Below are 16,317 nucleotides of genomic sequence, written 5' to 3'. Positions count from 1 at the left end.
CACTGAACAAAAATTTGTCATGGTGAGACCCGTAGTATTGTAGCGAAAAATACAAAATTGGATGTGCAGAACTTGCCGGTTACTGAAAATCCGAATATTTGAAAAACGGCACATTTTTCTAGAGTATTTTTCTTTCAGAAAACTGCAGTCGTCTCTTTTCACCAAAGACACCTGCATACTTTTCTGAAAAATAAAGTACTAGTTACTGTAACTGTGGATAGATTTGTCACATTTTAGAATTTGTATTTAAATTTTGGAAAATGAAGCTGCACATGTTTCCAGCTAGGTACTTCCCTCTAAATCTAACTTCACGCATCCAAAAAAATCATTTCTCCATTTTTGTTTCAAAAAGTCATCACTCAAAAGTTCTTTTCTCCTTCCAATTGTCAATTTCTTTCGTTTTCTGGTCGTTCGTTCATACACACCACCCTCTCTGCCACAAACCCACAAAACTCATCAATTTTCAAGGCTCCGCACATGTTCTTTTTGTTTCGCTAGCTTTTTTCCTTCTTAACCACATCCCAACTGTGAACTCTCGTTTCGTTTTTTTTCTGCTTAAAGCGTTTCAATGACTTTAGCTTTTCACATTTTTCTTCTGCTGAAAGATTTTAGTGAAAAAGAGTATGTACCACTTTGTGGAAATGGGGTAATGTGTATAGTAAGATTTTAGGAGCTGATAAAAATGCAATTTATTTTCCAATAGAAGTTGTTTTTCTCCGAAAATGTTGCGAAGTGAGAAATTCACACAGTTGAAAATAAACAAAACATTCTTTCTTGAGCCAGAACTGGCAATATTTTCAAACTTGCGATGTGCTAGTTCACACGTAAACTTTTGGAAAGTAGATCTCATGATGACCTAACTTTTAAATTATCGTATGTCGCCTATTAAAGTTTCACCACGCCTGCTTCAAGTAGGGAAAATACGGTACTTGTGAGTACGGTAGCAAAAAAGTTTTGCTCATGGTGGGTCCCAACTGATCAATTTTTCCCGAAATTCGGTTTTTTTAAACAAATCTGAAATTCTGAAAAATAAAACGTTTTAGAAATTGATGGATTAGAGATTTCAACATTTGCTTTTTCCTCCAAAAAATGAAATCGGATAATACTTTGCACTTTTTCATCATTCTAAGTTCAGAAATTCATATAAAAATCTTTAAATTCCTCTAGAAATGAGATCAAATTTCAAAATTTCAGAAATCGTTCACACTTTTCCTCATCATTTTCTAGTTTCCCACACTATTTTGTCCTCCATTTCTTTTCTAGTCACCCCGAGTTGTTCGTGCTTTTGTTATTGAGGTTCAGTGTTTTGTAACGATTCATATTACTTATTCTTCTTCTATTTCCCATTTCTCTGCTACTTCTATCTTACCTTTTCCTTTTCTTTTTTTCGTTATTCTTTCCGTGTTTCTGCAGTTTCTCTTGAAACAATTGAGACATAAAGATATTGTTAGTGAGCGGTGGTATGTGTCTAAATGGGTCTTTCGTGGTGGTCCGGGGAAGGGGTAGACATTGCAAATGACGTGTCTTTGCATACGCACGTTGAAAATATGAAGAAAAGAAAAGAAAAGTAGTTAAAAAATGGTCTTCGTTTTTGTTTTATAGACCAAATTTTAATTATTTTTTGATAATCAGTTTACCTATTTCAGTTCAATGCTCTACTTTTTGTTAACTTCTTCAATTCGTTTCCAAAAATATAAACATAGTTGCTATTAGTTAAGTGAGGTGCCGGATTTTGTCAAGTGAATTCTTTAACCAAATTAAAGTAAAAGAACACCAAAATTCCCAAAAAAAAAACACTCTAAACTGTTCAGAAATCACAAATAATTTCAAAACTCAACACACATACACAAATATTTTGATCCAATTTCCCATCTTCGTTCTTCCGTTCTCAGCAGATCTCCACTCATTGCTGAAAACCCCATTAGCAAAATTAGTGAGGTGGAATGATGTCCTCCGTGTTTTTTTCTGGCTCTGCATACAAACAATGTCAATTTCTTGTAGGAGCAATTGTTTGAAGCTTCATTTTGTTTGAGCACATTTAATGGAAGAGTTAGGTTTTCAGTTTTCAACACAACGATGTCCTTCTATAGGGTATCATATTTCGGTTAGAGCGTCAGAAGAGTGTCCACGCATTTTATGCGTTTTCAGTCGATTTTCTCAGTTTTAAACAGATTCTTAAATTTTATATCAAATTGAAAGTTAGAAAAATGAGTTCAATTGAAAGTTCAAGTTGAAGTGTTTTGAAAACCTTGATGTAAACTTCGAGAAGCGTAAGGAAACTGTCTCTTTACTTAATTTTTCGAAAAAATTGAATTTTAGGCAACTATACCGATTGTTTCCGGTTAGTAATGTTTTCTTCATTCGAACTGTATTTTGTGGAGAGTACGGTACTTGAAACTTACAAAAATTATAAAATCCGATCTGTAAACCTTTTAATTGTGGAATAATGGAAAAACGAAAAACAACGGTTTTATAATAAAAATAAATATCTGAATACGACCAAAAACTGAATTAAACGAACTCCACTAGAAGGATCTTCAACTTGATGAAAGCTGTACTTTAGGGACTTTTTCAATTTTTTAAATTATTTAGCAAAACCTGTTAGGAATTTTTTCAAGCGCCTCAATCCTAGATTTCAACGTCATTCTCATATCATATTCCTATGATGTATATATTTTTGCTTCCGGTTTTCAAAGTGTTGATATATAATTACTTTCTGCTTCTTCTCCACCCATCTCCAAAAATTTTTCAATTTCCGCACTTGTGGGACGGACGGAAACTACTATAATTTATTGTTTTGTGGAGCCTTGGTGAGCGAAAGAAGAAGCTGCATCCTCAACCCCCTATCATAAATTTTATTTTTTCTCCTCCCCTTTTTTCTACGGGCCTCCGGCTTCCTATTCCATTTTCCATTTCGGTCACTCTTCCCGTCCCGTATTTTATGGGTTCTTAGAAGATCCCACACTAGACATCAATTGGAGTTTTATCGACGTTCAAAGAGTCTAATTTCTTGAATACGACCAAAATTGGAAAAGGTTTTTTAACTAAAACAGATCCTGAGAAGGGTGAAAGCGCTACAAATCTTGAAGGTTCATGAAAGCTATTGCAGTTCCCTTCAAAATTTAAATGTATAACGCCAATGTATATTCTGAAAGTCGATTGCTTTTTGCTAGAAATCTCAATTTTTGCTTTCCTTCTGAATAATGGAAGTGGAGGAGGAATGATGAATGGAGTCGAGGCAATGATGATGGAATGACCAAAAATATTCCATTTTTTACGTTCTTCCGTGATTTAGTTGAATAGGACGTAAACAAACTTATTCAAGTTTTTTTTCGGATAGTCATAAAGTCAAGTATTGTAATTATGTACATTATTAGGTAAGTGAATAAGTTTTTTTTATTATTTGTGCTTTTATACGAATAAGTTTCAAGTGTCTATGTGGGGGTCAGAAAAATTGTAGGTAGGCATTGTTGTGATAACATCGAAGAAACTTTTCTCATTTTTTTGAGAAATTCGAGAAACTTGTAATAGCTTCCAAAAGTTTTTCAGGTCTAATCTTTTACACCTACCGTAGTCCTTCGTAATTCAGAAACAGTTCCCGGCTCATAGTCAGACGTGGCTCATTCTAAAACCCAGTGGGAGCCCGGCCATGAATGACATGCCAGGTCCTTTTCTCTTTTACATCTACCGTAGTCTCTTGTAATTACCACTTTACTTCTCATTCCAATTAAGTTTAATTTCAAACCAAACATAATCGTTCCCATTTGTGTTCATCCTTTTAGTGTACTCAACCAACAGCATCAATCGGTCATGTCCCATTGACCAATTTCTATTTCTTTCCTCATTTTCTTCCCCTTTTTTCAGTACATCTATTCTTTTCATTCTTTTTCTTTCTTGTCTTCCATTCCACATATAACTAACCTAATTCTGTCATCCGTACTCTTTTCTCCTTTTTTCGTCTTTCTCTTTTGTTGCCACCAGTTTCTTTCCCCCATTTTTCGGGTTTCTTCGACACCCTCACGTTTTCATAATTTATTTTTTTGCAAGAGTACATCTTCTGGAAAAATACTGCCGATGGTAGAAAATTTGAAAAGAATCGACAATGAACTTTCTCTCCTTTCTCGCTCTCTTTTTTCATTTCCTTTCGTTTGGTACTTCTCCTCACTTACTCCCATGAGACTTTGAGCCCTTTGAAAGGTGTGAAAAGAGGCCTCCAATCTATCTTTTTTTTTTGGTGAGCCCGGTTGCCGCGGCCACAGACGTGCACTCCGTTTCATTTATATTTGAGTGAAAGAGCTTCACCGAATTGAAACACCGAGGGACGACAAAAAACGAGAAAGCGATTCACGCGAAGATCCAAATGAAAAATGTGTTCCTCGGGGGGTTTCACCAAAACTTTTTTACATCCTGAACATTCACGTGTCTCATTTTTTCTGTTGTAACATTCCCATTTCAGAAAAAATGTTTTGTTGCGGATCCTCATTTTTATAGATTTCAAATCAAAGTGGCACTATTTTTTCCCTTTAATTTTAAGATTTCGTTAGAATATAAAGTTTATCTTGGCAAAAGCAATGTTAATCATATTGACTAAATTGAAAAACTTTCTCATTTTCGAGGATTTACATTGTTGGCCAAGAATCAGAAACTTGATGCAATTCATTAACCAATTTAAGTAACTCATCCCCAATCAGTATCGTATTTTCCCTATTAGACTTGCACCCCCGCATGCTCTACTTTTCTAGCTTAAATCTCGGTGCTCTTTGGTCTTATCAAAAACTGTCAACTGACAAAATACGTGCAAAATATTCATCTACATTTTAGAGGTTGCTAAAGTTCGCTGAAAACTTTTTTTTCTCTCTTCTAACTTCTAATACATTTTCTTGAAATCTCACAGTAATCAATTTCAGAATGATATTCTTCTACACTATTCTATGCTTATTACCATCTCTTTCTGCATCTGCCATTGACGAGGATCTAATAATCGAACGGAGACCTCATCATGTTGATTGGGAAGATTTATTCATGGAATACAACAAATACAGTGCGCCGGACAGATCCAGACAAGAAGTGAATCTCACTTTGGAAATTATTGATATCAGTTTCCATCGTGTCCTATTTGAGTTAGTTCAAACCTGGAGAGATGAACGATTACGCTTTGTTGGATCTGTTCGAGTTCCGGTGAGTTTTGAATAAAAATTTGTTGAAAGAACCACAAATTAATTAAGGTTCCATCTCACATTCAACCTTGGTATCCGGACACATATATTCGAAACGGATGGGATGTGATTGTGGAGCAAAAAAGCTTGGAATTGAACTACGATGGCACGTTTTCATTGCGTCAGAAATATCAAGCAACATTGGATCTTGATGAAAAAAACAAATTGGTTGGTCCATTTTTAAAGCGTTATATGTTGATTATAGATTTTAAAACTGAGTTTTTCTCCAAAAAACTGTAACAGTGCAGCCTTTTTTATTCCTTCGTTCTTGCACTAGTCCGTGCTTTCTAGTTCCAGGATCTTACTTTGGTGATCTCTTCGTTCAACAACTACGGAACTGAACGGATCAATTACAATCTCATCAGCTCTAAATCAGAAGTGAAAAACTACGAACACATTTCTCTTCACAAAGTCAGCCGAAAATCTGATAATATTTATTTTGATGATCTTCATATTGGAATTCATTACTCTCCAGTTATATCCCAACCAACCACAACTCAAAAATACGAATCATCAACTCTTGCTCAAAGTAACAACTCGACCAAATAGATATACATCAGCAATCTCCATACTTTAGAATATTCCACGTGTATTATTGATTTCTCTTGCTTTTCATTGGCCATTTTCTTCTCTCTCTCTCTTTTTATTTCATATCAATAATTTATTGCATTCATTCTTTATCAATAATAATTTCTAATAATTTATAATTGAGATCAAAGTAGAATCACCGGATCTAAAATGTCAAATTTTCTTTTAAAAAATTAATTCAGGCTCTCCTCGCTACTTTCACTCGTCTGAAAACTGATTTCTTTGCCATTTTCTGGATGCTTTGGTCGTCGGCAGTCTGTGAGACTACAAGATGTAGATTTTGAGTTTGATTTACGTCGTAAAGATTATTAAGGAATAAGATACCAATGCAGGCAAGTTCGAGGAAGCATACTTTTGGAGAAACTGAAAATTGAACTTTAATTATAAGAAAAAGTGAGATTTTATACCAAATGTATCGCAGTATACGTGATCCACAAAATCTTGGACGTTGGCTGCCAGTGGGTCATGTGCAATTATGATAATCAGAAGCCCAACACTTCGTAGTATGGTTGTTAATCCGATTGGCTGAAAATTTAAATTTCGAACTGAAGCCAATTTCCCTGTTTGAATTCCCTCCAAAATGAAAGCCGCGCCCACATTCGAATCAATCAGAGATTTCAAACTCTGCACACTCCATCTGATTGGTTCAAAATTGGGAGGAGCAAATCGCTGATTGGTTACAGTTCTCATTTTGGATGGAACTCACACTTGGCGAATAGCAAGAGTTGGAAAATCACGTTTTTGAGAGAAGATCTTCTGAGTAATGCTTAGATAGTCTAGACCCCAGAATTTGGTTTTAAAAACTTCCAAATTGCTCAAAAAAGTCAGCTTTGAAGTTTAATGGCAAGTGATACAATTTCCAAAAAGCAAACTATAGTTTTGAAACAAACGAAAACCCTTTACCTCTGTAAAATTTCTCAGCATCAACTTCGACATTGACAGAATCATTGCAATTGAGAAGTAGACGCTGCTGTATGGAATATCTGAAATAATATATTCTCTCTGGAAAACAACGACTATGACTCACAACTCCCTTCGAATTCCACATGCAACGTCGTGACACAAAAATATGAAATATGCATTGCAACTTCATTGCAGAAATATAGGGTTCCTAGAACATATGTACGATAAGAATAGTATTTCAGACTTTAACAAGACTTACCTATCATTAATGATGTGAAGGTTTTGTTTTCAATAACTAGTGTTTTGGCGAGGATAAATGAGTTGAGAACCATTGGAAGAAACACGAATAATAATCCATATCGGAATCCAGTCTAGAAATTAAAAATTAAATATTTGTTTCGAGTCTCCCAAAATTTTTTTATATATAACGCCTTTCAATCCATGATTTTCATTTCACTCCACGTCATCAAAACACAAGATACGTATTCCCTTTCAATTCAAAATCTTCTCACTGATCAATCCCTTCCTTATCATCATATCAAATCATTTTGTCATATCCTACCTGGACACTAGCGTACAGCTGGGAAGCTCGGTATATCGATGTTGTCCAGGTATACTTATACGATTTGTCGAGGCGAGGCTGAAATTAATTAGAATTTTTTAACTGTTGTATTGAAGAAAGGCTTACGTTACAGAAACTATGGTTCCCAAACCCAAAAACATAGGCGGATTGATTTTTGACAAATAGGTTGTTCCACCAGGGATCAATATTAAACTTACCACCATTTGTCCAGTAGACCCAAATTCTGCTAGGACTAGTTTCATTAACCTGGAACGTCATGACTCATGTTTTTTAAGTTCAGATAGGTGATTTTTTTAAAATTTGGAAGACTTTTCGATCTCTGCCAGTCAGGAACTTTTTGATAATTGAGGGCACTAAACGTATCTAGCGTTAGATATCCAGTTTTTTACTCGCCATCGAAACGGGAAAAGGTTCCAGAGGCCCTCAATTTAAATGCCAGAATGTGGTACAAATCGGAATAACCGCGCCGTTTAATACCTTTAAAATTTGATTTACATAGAGTCATTAAATAATGTAGGTCTACCATGGTAGGCAGGGATGTTTCGTGCCTACCTACCAAGCTTTGCCTGCCTGCTAATTGTTTTTTTGGGTTGTGAGGCTAACTCAGGTGCTTGGCGTTTGGCTGAAGTTTTGGTTGAGGTTCAAGCAAGCAGACATTTGTATGCCTACTTTGTCCTCCGAGCCAATAGATCATATAATCATAGAATCATAAATCTACTAATTTTATGCAAAACATAGCAGTTTAGATAATAAATCTACTGTGCAAAAGTGTAGAACTCTAACTTACATGATAATTTTCTCTGATATATTTCGTCGTATTCGGCGTGGGATCCACTTCTGTAAAATGTGGATGTGCCGCAATCCAAATTCCAATCAGGAACAATACAACCGGAACCAATCCAAAAACGATCAGAGCATATCGTATTGTGATATGAATATGAGCCAATTCTTCTTCTTCGTCTGGAGCTCGGAATGGATGTTGATATTGGAACGAATGACGGGAAGAATTCTTGTGAAATGTCATGCCTAATAATAAGAGAATATAATTAAATTGTTTATTACATTAGGGAAGTGGAAAGGAAAAACAAATGATCAATTTGATATGTCTAATAATCACCTATATGATAATGCCAAAGGATATAAGAACTATCTTTCAAAATGGGAGTGAATGGTGGGAGGGGAGGGGGGTGACCAATGTAGCAAGGATGAAAAACGAAAAAACCCGTGCATGACACACAGTGATAAATGCAATAAATAGAAGAAATGAATCAGATGCTTCTGCTGACGTGATAAGAATAAGGGGGATGAGGAAGGCTACAATGCCAAAATCGACGGCAAAATCAGTGAAAAATTACAGAAAGGAGGGAGTGCGGGAGAGGAAGAAGCTGTGATCGTACGGGTGTGTGGGAGTGGGAGACGGGTAGATGATGTGACAAAAACGAAGAGTGTACACGAAATGCGCGAAGAGGCAATGCAAAATAATACAGAGAAAAAGCAGAAACGGATATTTATATGTGGATGACGGCAATTATCATTGATAAAAATTTGAGACGAAACGGTTCAGGTGGTGGAGGTGGAGCCATCTCTGAAAAAGGGAAATGAATAATAAATGAAGATAATTTTTTTTTTGAAATTTATGTAATGATAAGAAATATCCAATTAACAAGTTTCTTATATAATTTAATTGTTTTCAAGTTTTAATGCATTTTGAAATATTAACAAGTTAGTTTTTCACCCCCTCTGGAAGACTAAAAAAACCTATCAAAATCGTTGTTTAAAGGTAGCCAGCGGAAAATAGTCAAAAACTAGTTTTATATGTAGCCAAAATAATCTAATATCATTTTAAAAAAAGTTCAAACTTGTTGTGTATTGAGCGAGTGACAAGGAGAGAAGTAGTTTATTACAAAGAGTGCAAGAAGTAATGAATTAGAGGTCGCTTACGCGATAAGTTCATGATGACCCAAAGGTCACGTCTGTATAAAGTTCAGGTTTACGTTCCGTCCACAACAAAACTTTTTTTGAAAATTATTTTATTGACTGCCAAAAAAGTGGAAATTACTCAGTTTTTGCCACTTTTTGAGACAACTATAGCGCATGTATGAATCCATATAATGTTCGAATATTACTTTTTGAAATATAAATAGACCAAAAAATTCAAAGCAAAGGAAAACTTTCTTTTGATCGGTGATTTCCAGAAAAGTGGCAAAAACTGACAGTTTTCCAATTTTCAAAACACCATATAAAACACCGTATATGAGGTCGTGTTTTTCCTAACTGTTTTTAGTTTTTGGATTAATTATTCAGAAACTAAATTCCAAAATTGCGTTTAAAACTCAAATTACAGTACACATAGACATTAAGAACGTTACAATGCTGACAGTAAAGTACGTTCTAAAATAAAATCTTCCGCTCAAAAAAAATGAAGAAAGCTGAGAGATAGAAAGGAACTATTAAATTAAAGAGTCTCAACTAGATACATAAAGTGAATGTGTGATTGCGTAACTAATTATTACGCAATGGATTACGGAGAAAAACGCTTCGACTAAAAACTAATTGGCTGCGTGTGAAAAATATCTTTCACTCTGATCACTCCCACTTCACAATCTTCTTAATTTTTTTTTCGCTTCCGCAGACTTAATATCAAGCTATAGACCTTTTTGCATCCAACGTACATACACCCATCATGGCATTGCATAACCCGACGAGAAGCAGTCAGTTCAAGGAAAGAGATCCGCTTATCATACTGGATAATCTTTCGGTACATACATGCTGCTGGGTCGGCTAATTAAAAATGAAAAACAGCAGGAGAAACCTGTCGATTCGTATACGCATTTTTTTCATTCTTCACTATTAAATTTTTTTAAAGATTTCCTTTCATTTCTGTATTTTTAAAATCTTACCAACTCCTCTGTGGTCCTCGGCTCTTATCAGAGTATTTCTTATGAATATCTACAAAGATTGCGGCGAAAACAATCATAAATCCAATGGCAGCCAAGAAAGTGAGTTCATGACCATACATAATTGTGGAGAGGACGATCGAGAGCATCGGAAAATAATGTGATTATATAAATTGAGTAGCATATAAGTTCTGTTCCACTGATTTCTTCGAACGAACTTTGCAGTTCATTGGACAAAACTACTGTGTTTTCAAGTACCATTTACAGCTTCTTCAACAAACATTGCGACACATTTTTATGATGAAACAACGCTTCTTATTGTCTGTGTTTCCTGTTCCTAGGCGATGAAGTGTCTGGCATTTACCGGAATATTTTGGAATTCGTTAGAGAAGGGCGGAAATCTCTTTTCTCACGCTATGACGCAACACTGTCTTTGAAATAAGATGATATTTTGAAACCGGCTATCATAATTTACCACATTTTCCTTACTAGTTTTGCAAGATCAAGACCAAGAGCGCTTTTAGATATATTTTCAGATAGTTTCTTTATTTCAGAAGAAAATTATATATTTTCTTATATATTTTTTGTGATCACACTAAACAAAATTTAATAAAAGTTGTGTAAGGTTTTGTTAATTTTCTAAGCATAGTTTTTCTATGTTCAATTTTTCAATTTTTACTATAGGAAATAGCTATTACGGGAACACAAAATCCTAAAAATGCGTATTGCGCATCATATTTGACGCACAAAAAATTTCGTAGCGAAAACTACAGTAATTCGTTAGAGGACTATTGTGCGTGTTGATTACGAGCTCGTTTTTTGAAAAACAGTTTTTCTCGGGCCCGTAAATCAACACGTACAGTAGTCATTTAACGAACTACTGTATTTTTTCGCTACGAAATATTTTGCGCGTCAATCATGTTGCGCAATACGCATTCTCAGAATTTTGTATTCCTGTAATAAACTTATGGAATAAAAAGGGTTACACTCTGGGATTTTTAGGATTTTTAAACATTGGAATATTATTATTCGAGAATTTTCAGATCTTTTTCATATCGTAGATCTTCAACGTTTACAAACAAACAATTAATTTCCATGATTCAGCGTCGGCTATCAAGTTTTTTTTTAACGGTTTTTTTTCAAACTTCAATTGGTGATCTTTTGATTTTTAATTTTCTGTGAATTGGAATTAAGCGGCAAAGTTTGCAATATAATGTGTTATACTAACCTGCCGAATAGTCATGATCACTGCAAATACAATCGGGCCAAATCTCTCAATAGTTGAATAGATGAAGATTTGTCCGATGGCTCCAGATAGAGAAAGAAGGAAGACATCACGAGAGAAATCAACGTGTTCGGCTCCAAATTTGATAGAAGACCACAGAGTTCCTTGTTCTATTAGAGAAACTGCACATAATATAGCTGAGAAGAAGTTGACACCGAACATCATCTGAAATAAGTTTCCAATAATTGTGATTGTGATAATGGTGTCGCTTTTTCGATTTTTTCAAACTGAAATCGAATTTTTTTTTCCAATTTTTCAATTTTCGAAAATATATCTCAACATTTTTGTTATTTTTCTCATTTTTAGAAGAAACTAATATTAATTTATTAATTTATTGAATTTTCAATAAATGATTTATTTATGTTCCAATGCTGTTTTCCTTCTAGGTACGGTAGAATTTTCCGTATACTTTTACTAATAGTAAAATCGAAAAAAGAACATGAACAAAATTTAATGAAAATTTGAATTTTATGGCTTATTTTCTGACATTTTTTAAAAAGATTTTTCCAGAAAATCTAAGAATGTTGTTTTTCTTTAATGTTTTTAAATCGGAAGTTATAATTTTCCGATTTTCGATTTTCCTTGTAAAAAATCGAAAACTATTTCTATGACACTGCTGATTCTGATTCTTTTTTTTTTTTTTGAAAATAAATTACCTGATATTTGGAAACTTTTGGTTTTGTATCAAATAAAGCTTTCTGCCAATTCAGCGTGAATGCATCGAAGAGAAGATATCCAGCCATGAGAATCATTCCGGAAAACTGAAAATATCTATAACTCTTTAATTATTTTTTCCCAAATTTTAAAATTTCGAGCGGTTCAGTTTCGTTTCGCTTTATAGCTTTATAGTTGTGTAGCCTTCAAAAATCACACCTGCGCAGCATGAAATCACCTATAGAACAAGTTTGATGTGAGGATATCATGAATAGCAAGCGATTAATTAATTGATTTTCATACAGCTGTTTAATGGATATGATTGTAAAATAAACATCATGCCAACTTTTTGTAGTATTATTTGATGAGAATTAATGGGAAACATCTACAACTTGATGGGAAAGAATATTTCAAGATTTTGAGATGTAATACTTGTGAGTTGGCCAATTGGCAGATAAACTTTCAAATGGATTCTCCAAGAAAAAAAATGCATTTTATTATTTAAAGATGGTGCCAAAATGACCAAATATCATAGTAAAATTTTTCTAAAATTTTTTGAAATCTTTCTATTTACTGTCAAATAGTGACAATTACTCAGTTTTTGCCACTTATAATTTTGGAAGTCGGCCAAAAAAATTTTTCCTACGATTTGTATACTTTAATTTTGTTTTGATTTAAAACATTCTAGGGGCCGGAACATGCGACATTGCTTTTGGATTTCCTCAAAATATCATACTTTTCAAAAAGTTGGAAATTTGTCAAAACTTTGACTGGAAATTTAAAAAAAATTTAAAACTTTTTGGAGTATTTTAATATGATATTCGGTCGTTTTGGATCAAAATCACCACTCCGCCTTTAAAATTTTGTTCGTTTTTGAATATTTATAGTCCTGGCGTAATCTAGGTAAATTTTTCAAATTGGTTTATAGGTTCGTACAAACTTCGGAGGATAATTGTTTTTCCAATAAAAAACGCTTAAAATAGAAATCGGGAACACCCCAGAGTTGCCTCATAAATGCGAAAAAGCAAAAATTGTTTTTCACAAAAAATTTCAATATTTGGAATAGAAATCGGAAATTGAACTCAAATCTTTCAATTTCAATTCAAAATTTCAAAAAAAAAAAGCTATCAAAATAACTAACCGATGTGTATGTAATAGTCGATCCGGCTCCTTTCGATGATGAGCTCAACAAGAACAAACTGGCTCCAAATGCAATTGTGCATCCACATCCATATTCAAACCAAGAATATCTCTGTCCTCTAACCAATCGTCCCATTAACATTGTCACAACCACTTTTGAGGCTTTACAGATTGTCTGAGTGGGGAATGAGACGTATTTCAGTGCTTCATATTGACACCAAGATGAAATCGTATTTGAGAATGAGGTGTACGAGTGAACATAAAGTGGAGGAACGTGTGGTGGTTGTCTGAAAGTAATAATAAAATTTGTGAAATATATATATGGAAAATCTTACTTTGTCCAATCTTTGGCTAAAATCATCAAGCTCAAAACGAGAGCCACTATCCGATTGCAGAAAATCAAAAATTGAGTTTCCCCGAACTTGTCCTCCACTTCCAACTGATCAGATCTCCGATAGCCTCTTGTAATAATTCTTTCTTGTAGAACTCCCATTGCGACAAGTGTTACTTGAATTCCACTGAAAAAGAAGAGCAAGAGGATAATTACATTTATGCATTGTGCTCGTGTTTGTGGAATCGAATCGTTTTCTTTCCGAGCTTGTTTCTCTCCTGTTGGTATTAGCTGATATTCTGGATTTCCGACAGCAAAACTTCGGAGAAGTAAGCGTATTGATAGGTACGGAGTTTCGAAAGCTGAAAGTTTTTTGATAGTTTTAGAAAATGCTCAGATTCAATTAAATGGATTTTAATAATTTACGTATTTTTTCAGAATAAAAAGTGGGATTTTTTTAAACTATAGGGATTTTTCTTTAAATGATAGGAAAATGAACCAAAATGACCGAATTTAACTGTAAAAAATGCATAAAATTTTATAATTTTTTTACGATTATTCACCCATTTTCATGGTAACTTTAAAGGGATTTTTGTTTTAATTTTCTCCTATGCTTCATAAATTGAAGCACTGTTTATTAAAAATATATATTAAATGTGAGAGAATCGATTTTTTTCAAAGTTTTTGCCAACTTCTTTCTGGTTATATTTTACGGAAAATGTCGGAAAATTCGATAAAAACGGTTTTTAAAATTATAAAAAAAAGGGAGAAAGGGAAAATTGATACATTTAGCCATAAAATATGCGGTAATTCAAAAATAATTAGCCTTGTTTTTTTTTAAGTTACTGCAAAATTAAAAAAATACTTTTCAAAAAAAATTAGTAGCATTTTTTATTGTATTTTTTACAGTTACATCCGGTCATTTTGGTACATTTTCTATTAATAAAAGAAATTTAATATATATTCCAATGTTTATAGATATAACTATAAAAATTGGAATATATATTAAATTTAGACCAAAATGACCGAATGCAACTGTAAAACTACAATAAAAAATGCTACTATTTTTTTTTGAAAAGTATTTTTTAATTTTGCAATAATCAAACTAAAAAAATGAAAAATTACCATGTCGATTCCTCCTAACATAATAAATTAAAATTGCTGCTGGTGTGGCAACTGTCGAGTAACCAAGAAGAATCAGGAAAAGACGAAGAGGCCATACCAGCTCATCTGGAGGCTTGTCGCGGGCCTGAAAAATGATTTTTTTTAAAGTTTGAGAGAATATTTTATTATTATTCTACTTTAATTAATATTTGATTTCCAATCAAATAAATATACCTCTTTTAAATACTGTATTACAGACCCAGATATTGTCTGAATAGCATACCAACCACGACCCCAGCTCAATGGATCCATTAACCCGTTCGTGATGTCTCTGTTGATGAGATCAATAGCAAATACAATGGTGTTTGCTCAGGCAAAATTCAGAAAAGATTTTTCAATTTTTCAAAATGTTTGGCAGCAGCAGCAGCAGCAGTAGGCCGCGGACTGAATAAATTGGGAATTATTTTTAATTCAGTGAATGAATCTCGTGAATAGTTCAATTCAAAAAAGTTCTATCTGAATTTTTTGAGTAATCCGAAACAATGGGGGGGAGTAATCCGTTTTTGTCTGTACAGATCTGTACGAGAGAACAAATGGGAAAAGGGGCTATTTATTGGAAAATGAATAGAAATTGTGTTGAATTGTGGATAAATACATTCGAAAAAAGCATGGAATACGAAAGAAGATGGTATCTTTTCGAACATTTTCACGGAATAAGGACAACTTTTATCTAAACGTGGCATCTAATCCTGTTCATTTCCTCGCAATACCTTTCCCAGATTGACATAAACGAGCTTTAAAGGTGTGCTTCTATGCTTTTGCGCACCGGAGAAAAGCTAGTTAAAACAAAGAATGCAAGATTTCGAATAACCAATTATTTTGTTCATACTGTAATCGTAAATAAATGAAAAATTGATTTATTTAATTATCGTTCACAAGCTTTTGACGTCCTTAAAGGGGTAAGGATTCGCTTAGATGGGTCTCGCCGCGCAAGATGTTTATGGTAGTCTTTTGGAATTTTTCCTTGAATGTTCAAATAAAATTACATCATTTTTTTCCATTATTCTGCCTAAAATTGTTTTTTCAAAGTACAAATAAACTTCTTTTTTTTTAAATTTAAAATGTGTATCTTTTGTTTGGCGACCAGAAAAATTTTTCTTTTTAAAAAGGATATTTAAAATAATTTTAACAGAAAAATTTAAGAAAACAGCAACGTTCACTAAAATTGAAGTAGCTTGATTGAAAAAAAATTCAAAAAAGGACTACCATAAACTTTTTGCGCACCGAGACCCATTCTAATGAATTCGTGCGCCTTTAAAACAAAAATCCTGGGAAATTACGACAATAAAATACAATTAAGGAAATTTTTATCAGACGCGTCATTAAAAAATTCGTCAAATTGAAAAATGCCTTCGTCAAACTGATTTTGTGCGAAAGGGAGCGAATGGTTTTATTGCCAATCGAGAATAATAACATTTTCAGTTGCAGTGGAATTCGAAAATTAAAAAAAATGAAATAAAACATACCGGTGAATCAATCGGCATGATTGACCGATCCATGATTGCTCTGAATACCTGGAAAAAGCTGAAATTTCAAAATCCAAATATCAACAAAAA

At 33.6% G+C, this 16,317-nt stretch overlaps 3 protein-coding genes and 3 non-coding genes across 11 annotated transcripts; 4 read left to right on the top strand and 2 right to left on the bottom strand.

Moving 5' to 3' along the window:
• The first annotated feature begins 2,340 nt into the window (after positions 1–2,340).
• On the top strand, positions 2,341–2,490 carry M03F8.10. The gene has a single exon (NR_068818.1). It is a non-coding gene; the product is annotated as an Unclassified non-coding RNA M03F8.10 (non-coding RNA).
• A 1,779-nt stretch (positions 2,491–4,269) lies between these two features.
• M03F8.9 lies at positions 4,270–4,392 on the top strand. The gene has a single exon (NR_068817.1). It is a non-coding gene; the product is annotated as an Unclassified non-coding RNA M03F8.9 (non-coding RNA).
• Positions 4,393–4,901: 509 nt separating this feature from the next.
• On the top strand, positions 4,902–5,923 carry M03F8.6 (Neur_chan_LBD domain-containing protein). Of its 2 annotated transcripts, none has more exons than NM_001356653.3 (3): positions 4,902–5,178; positions 5,226–5,384; positions 5,514–5,923. In NM_001356653.3, exons 1-3 carry the CDS (start codon positions 4,909–4,911, stop codon positions 5,763–5,765), a joined length of 681 nt encoding a protein of 226 aa, NP_001343860.1. In that variant the 5' UTR covers positions 4,902–4,908; the 3' UTR covers positions 5,766–5,923. The 2 variants fall into 2 exon arrangements, with proteins under 2 accessions (NP_001343860.1, NP_001343859.1); NM_001356654.2 differs by having other exon boundaries at positions 5,508–5,923.
• On the bottom strand, positions 5,858–8,316 carry bus-28 (uncharacterized protein). Its single transcript, NM_072148.2, has 8 exons — positions 8,078–8,316; positions 7,396–7,536; positions 7,270–7,347; positions 6,967–7,078; positions 6,832–6,915; positions 6,708–6,787; positions 6,212–6,329; positions 5,858–6,167 (listed from the first exon to the last, which is right to left on the bottom strand). Exons 1-8 carry the CDS (start codon positions 8,312–8,314, stop codon positions 5,983–5,985), a joined length of 1,035 nt encoding a protein of 344 aa, NP_504549.1. The 5' UTR covers positions 8,315–8,316; the 3' UTR covers positions 5,858–5,982.
• Positions 8,317–8,331: 15 nt separating this feature from the next.
• Positions 8,332–16,282, bottom strand: pst-1 (Adenosine 3'-phospho 5'-phosphosulfate transporter 1; the record flags this gene model as incomplete). Of its 5 annotated transcripts, none has more annotated exons than NM_001373028.2 (7): positions 8,332–8,875; positions 11,416–11,637; positions 12,129–12,233; positions 13,268–13,553; positions 13,602–13,959; positions 14,723–14,846; positions 16,228–16,282. In NM_001373028.2, 7 exons carry the CDS (start codon positions 16,258–16,260, stop codon positions 8,822–8,824), a joined length of 1,182 nt encoding a protein of 393 aa, NP_001360551.1. The 5 variants fall into 5 exon arrangements, with proteins under 5 accessions (NP_001360551.1, NP_001024060.1, NP_001380252.1 ...); NM_001028889.4 differs by lacking the exon at positions 16,228–16,282 and adding an exon at positions 14,936–15,013 and having other exon boundaries at positions 8,334–8,875; NM_171463.5 differs by lacking the exon at positions 8,332–8,875 and adding an exon at positions 10,187–10,336 and having other exon boundaries at positions 16,228–16,275.
• Positions 10,361–10,549, top strand: anr-23. The gene has a single exon (NR_102025.1).
• Positions 16,283–16,317: the final 35 nt, after the last annotated feature.

This window comes from Caenorhabditis elegans, chromosome V (genome assembly GCF_000002985.6).
Source record: "Caenorhabditis elegans chromosome V".
Classification (NCBI taxonomy): Eukaryota; Metazoa; Nematoda; class Chromadorea; order Rhabditida; family Rhabditidae; genus Caenorhabditis; species Caenorhabditis elegans.
This window is presented reverse-complemented; position numbering and strand designations above follow the sequence as displayed.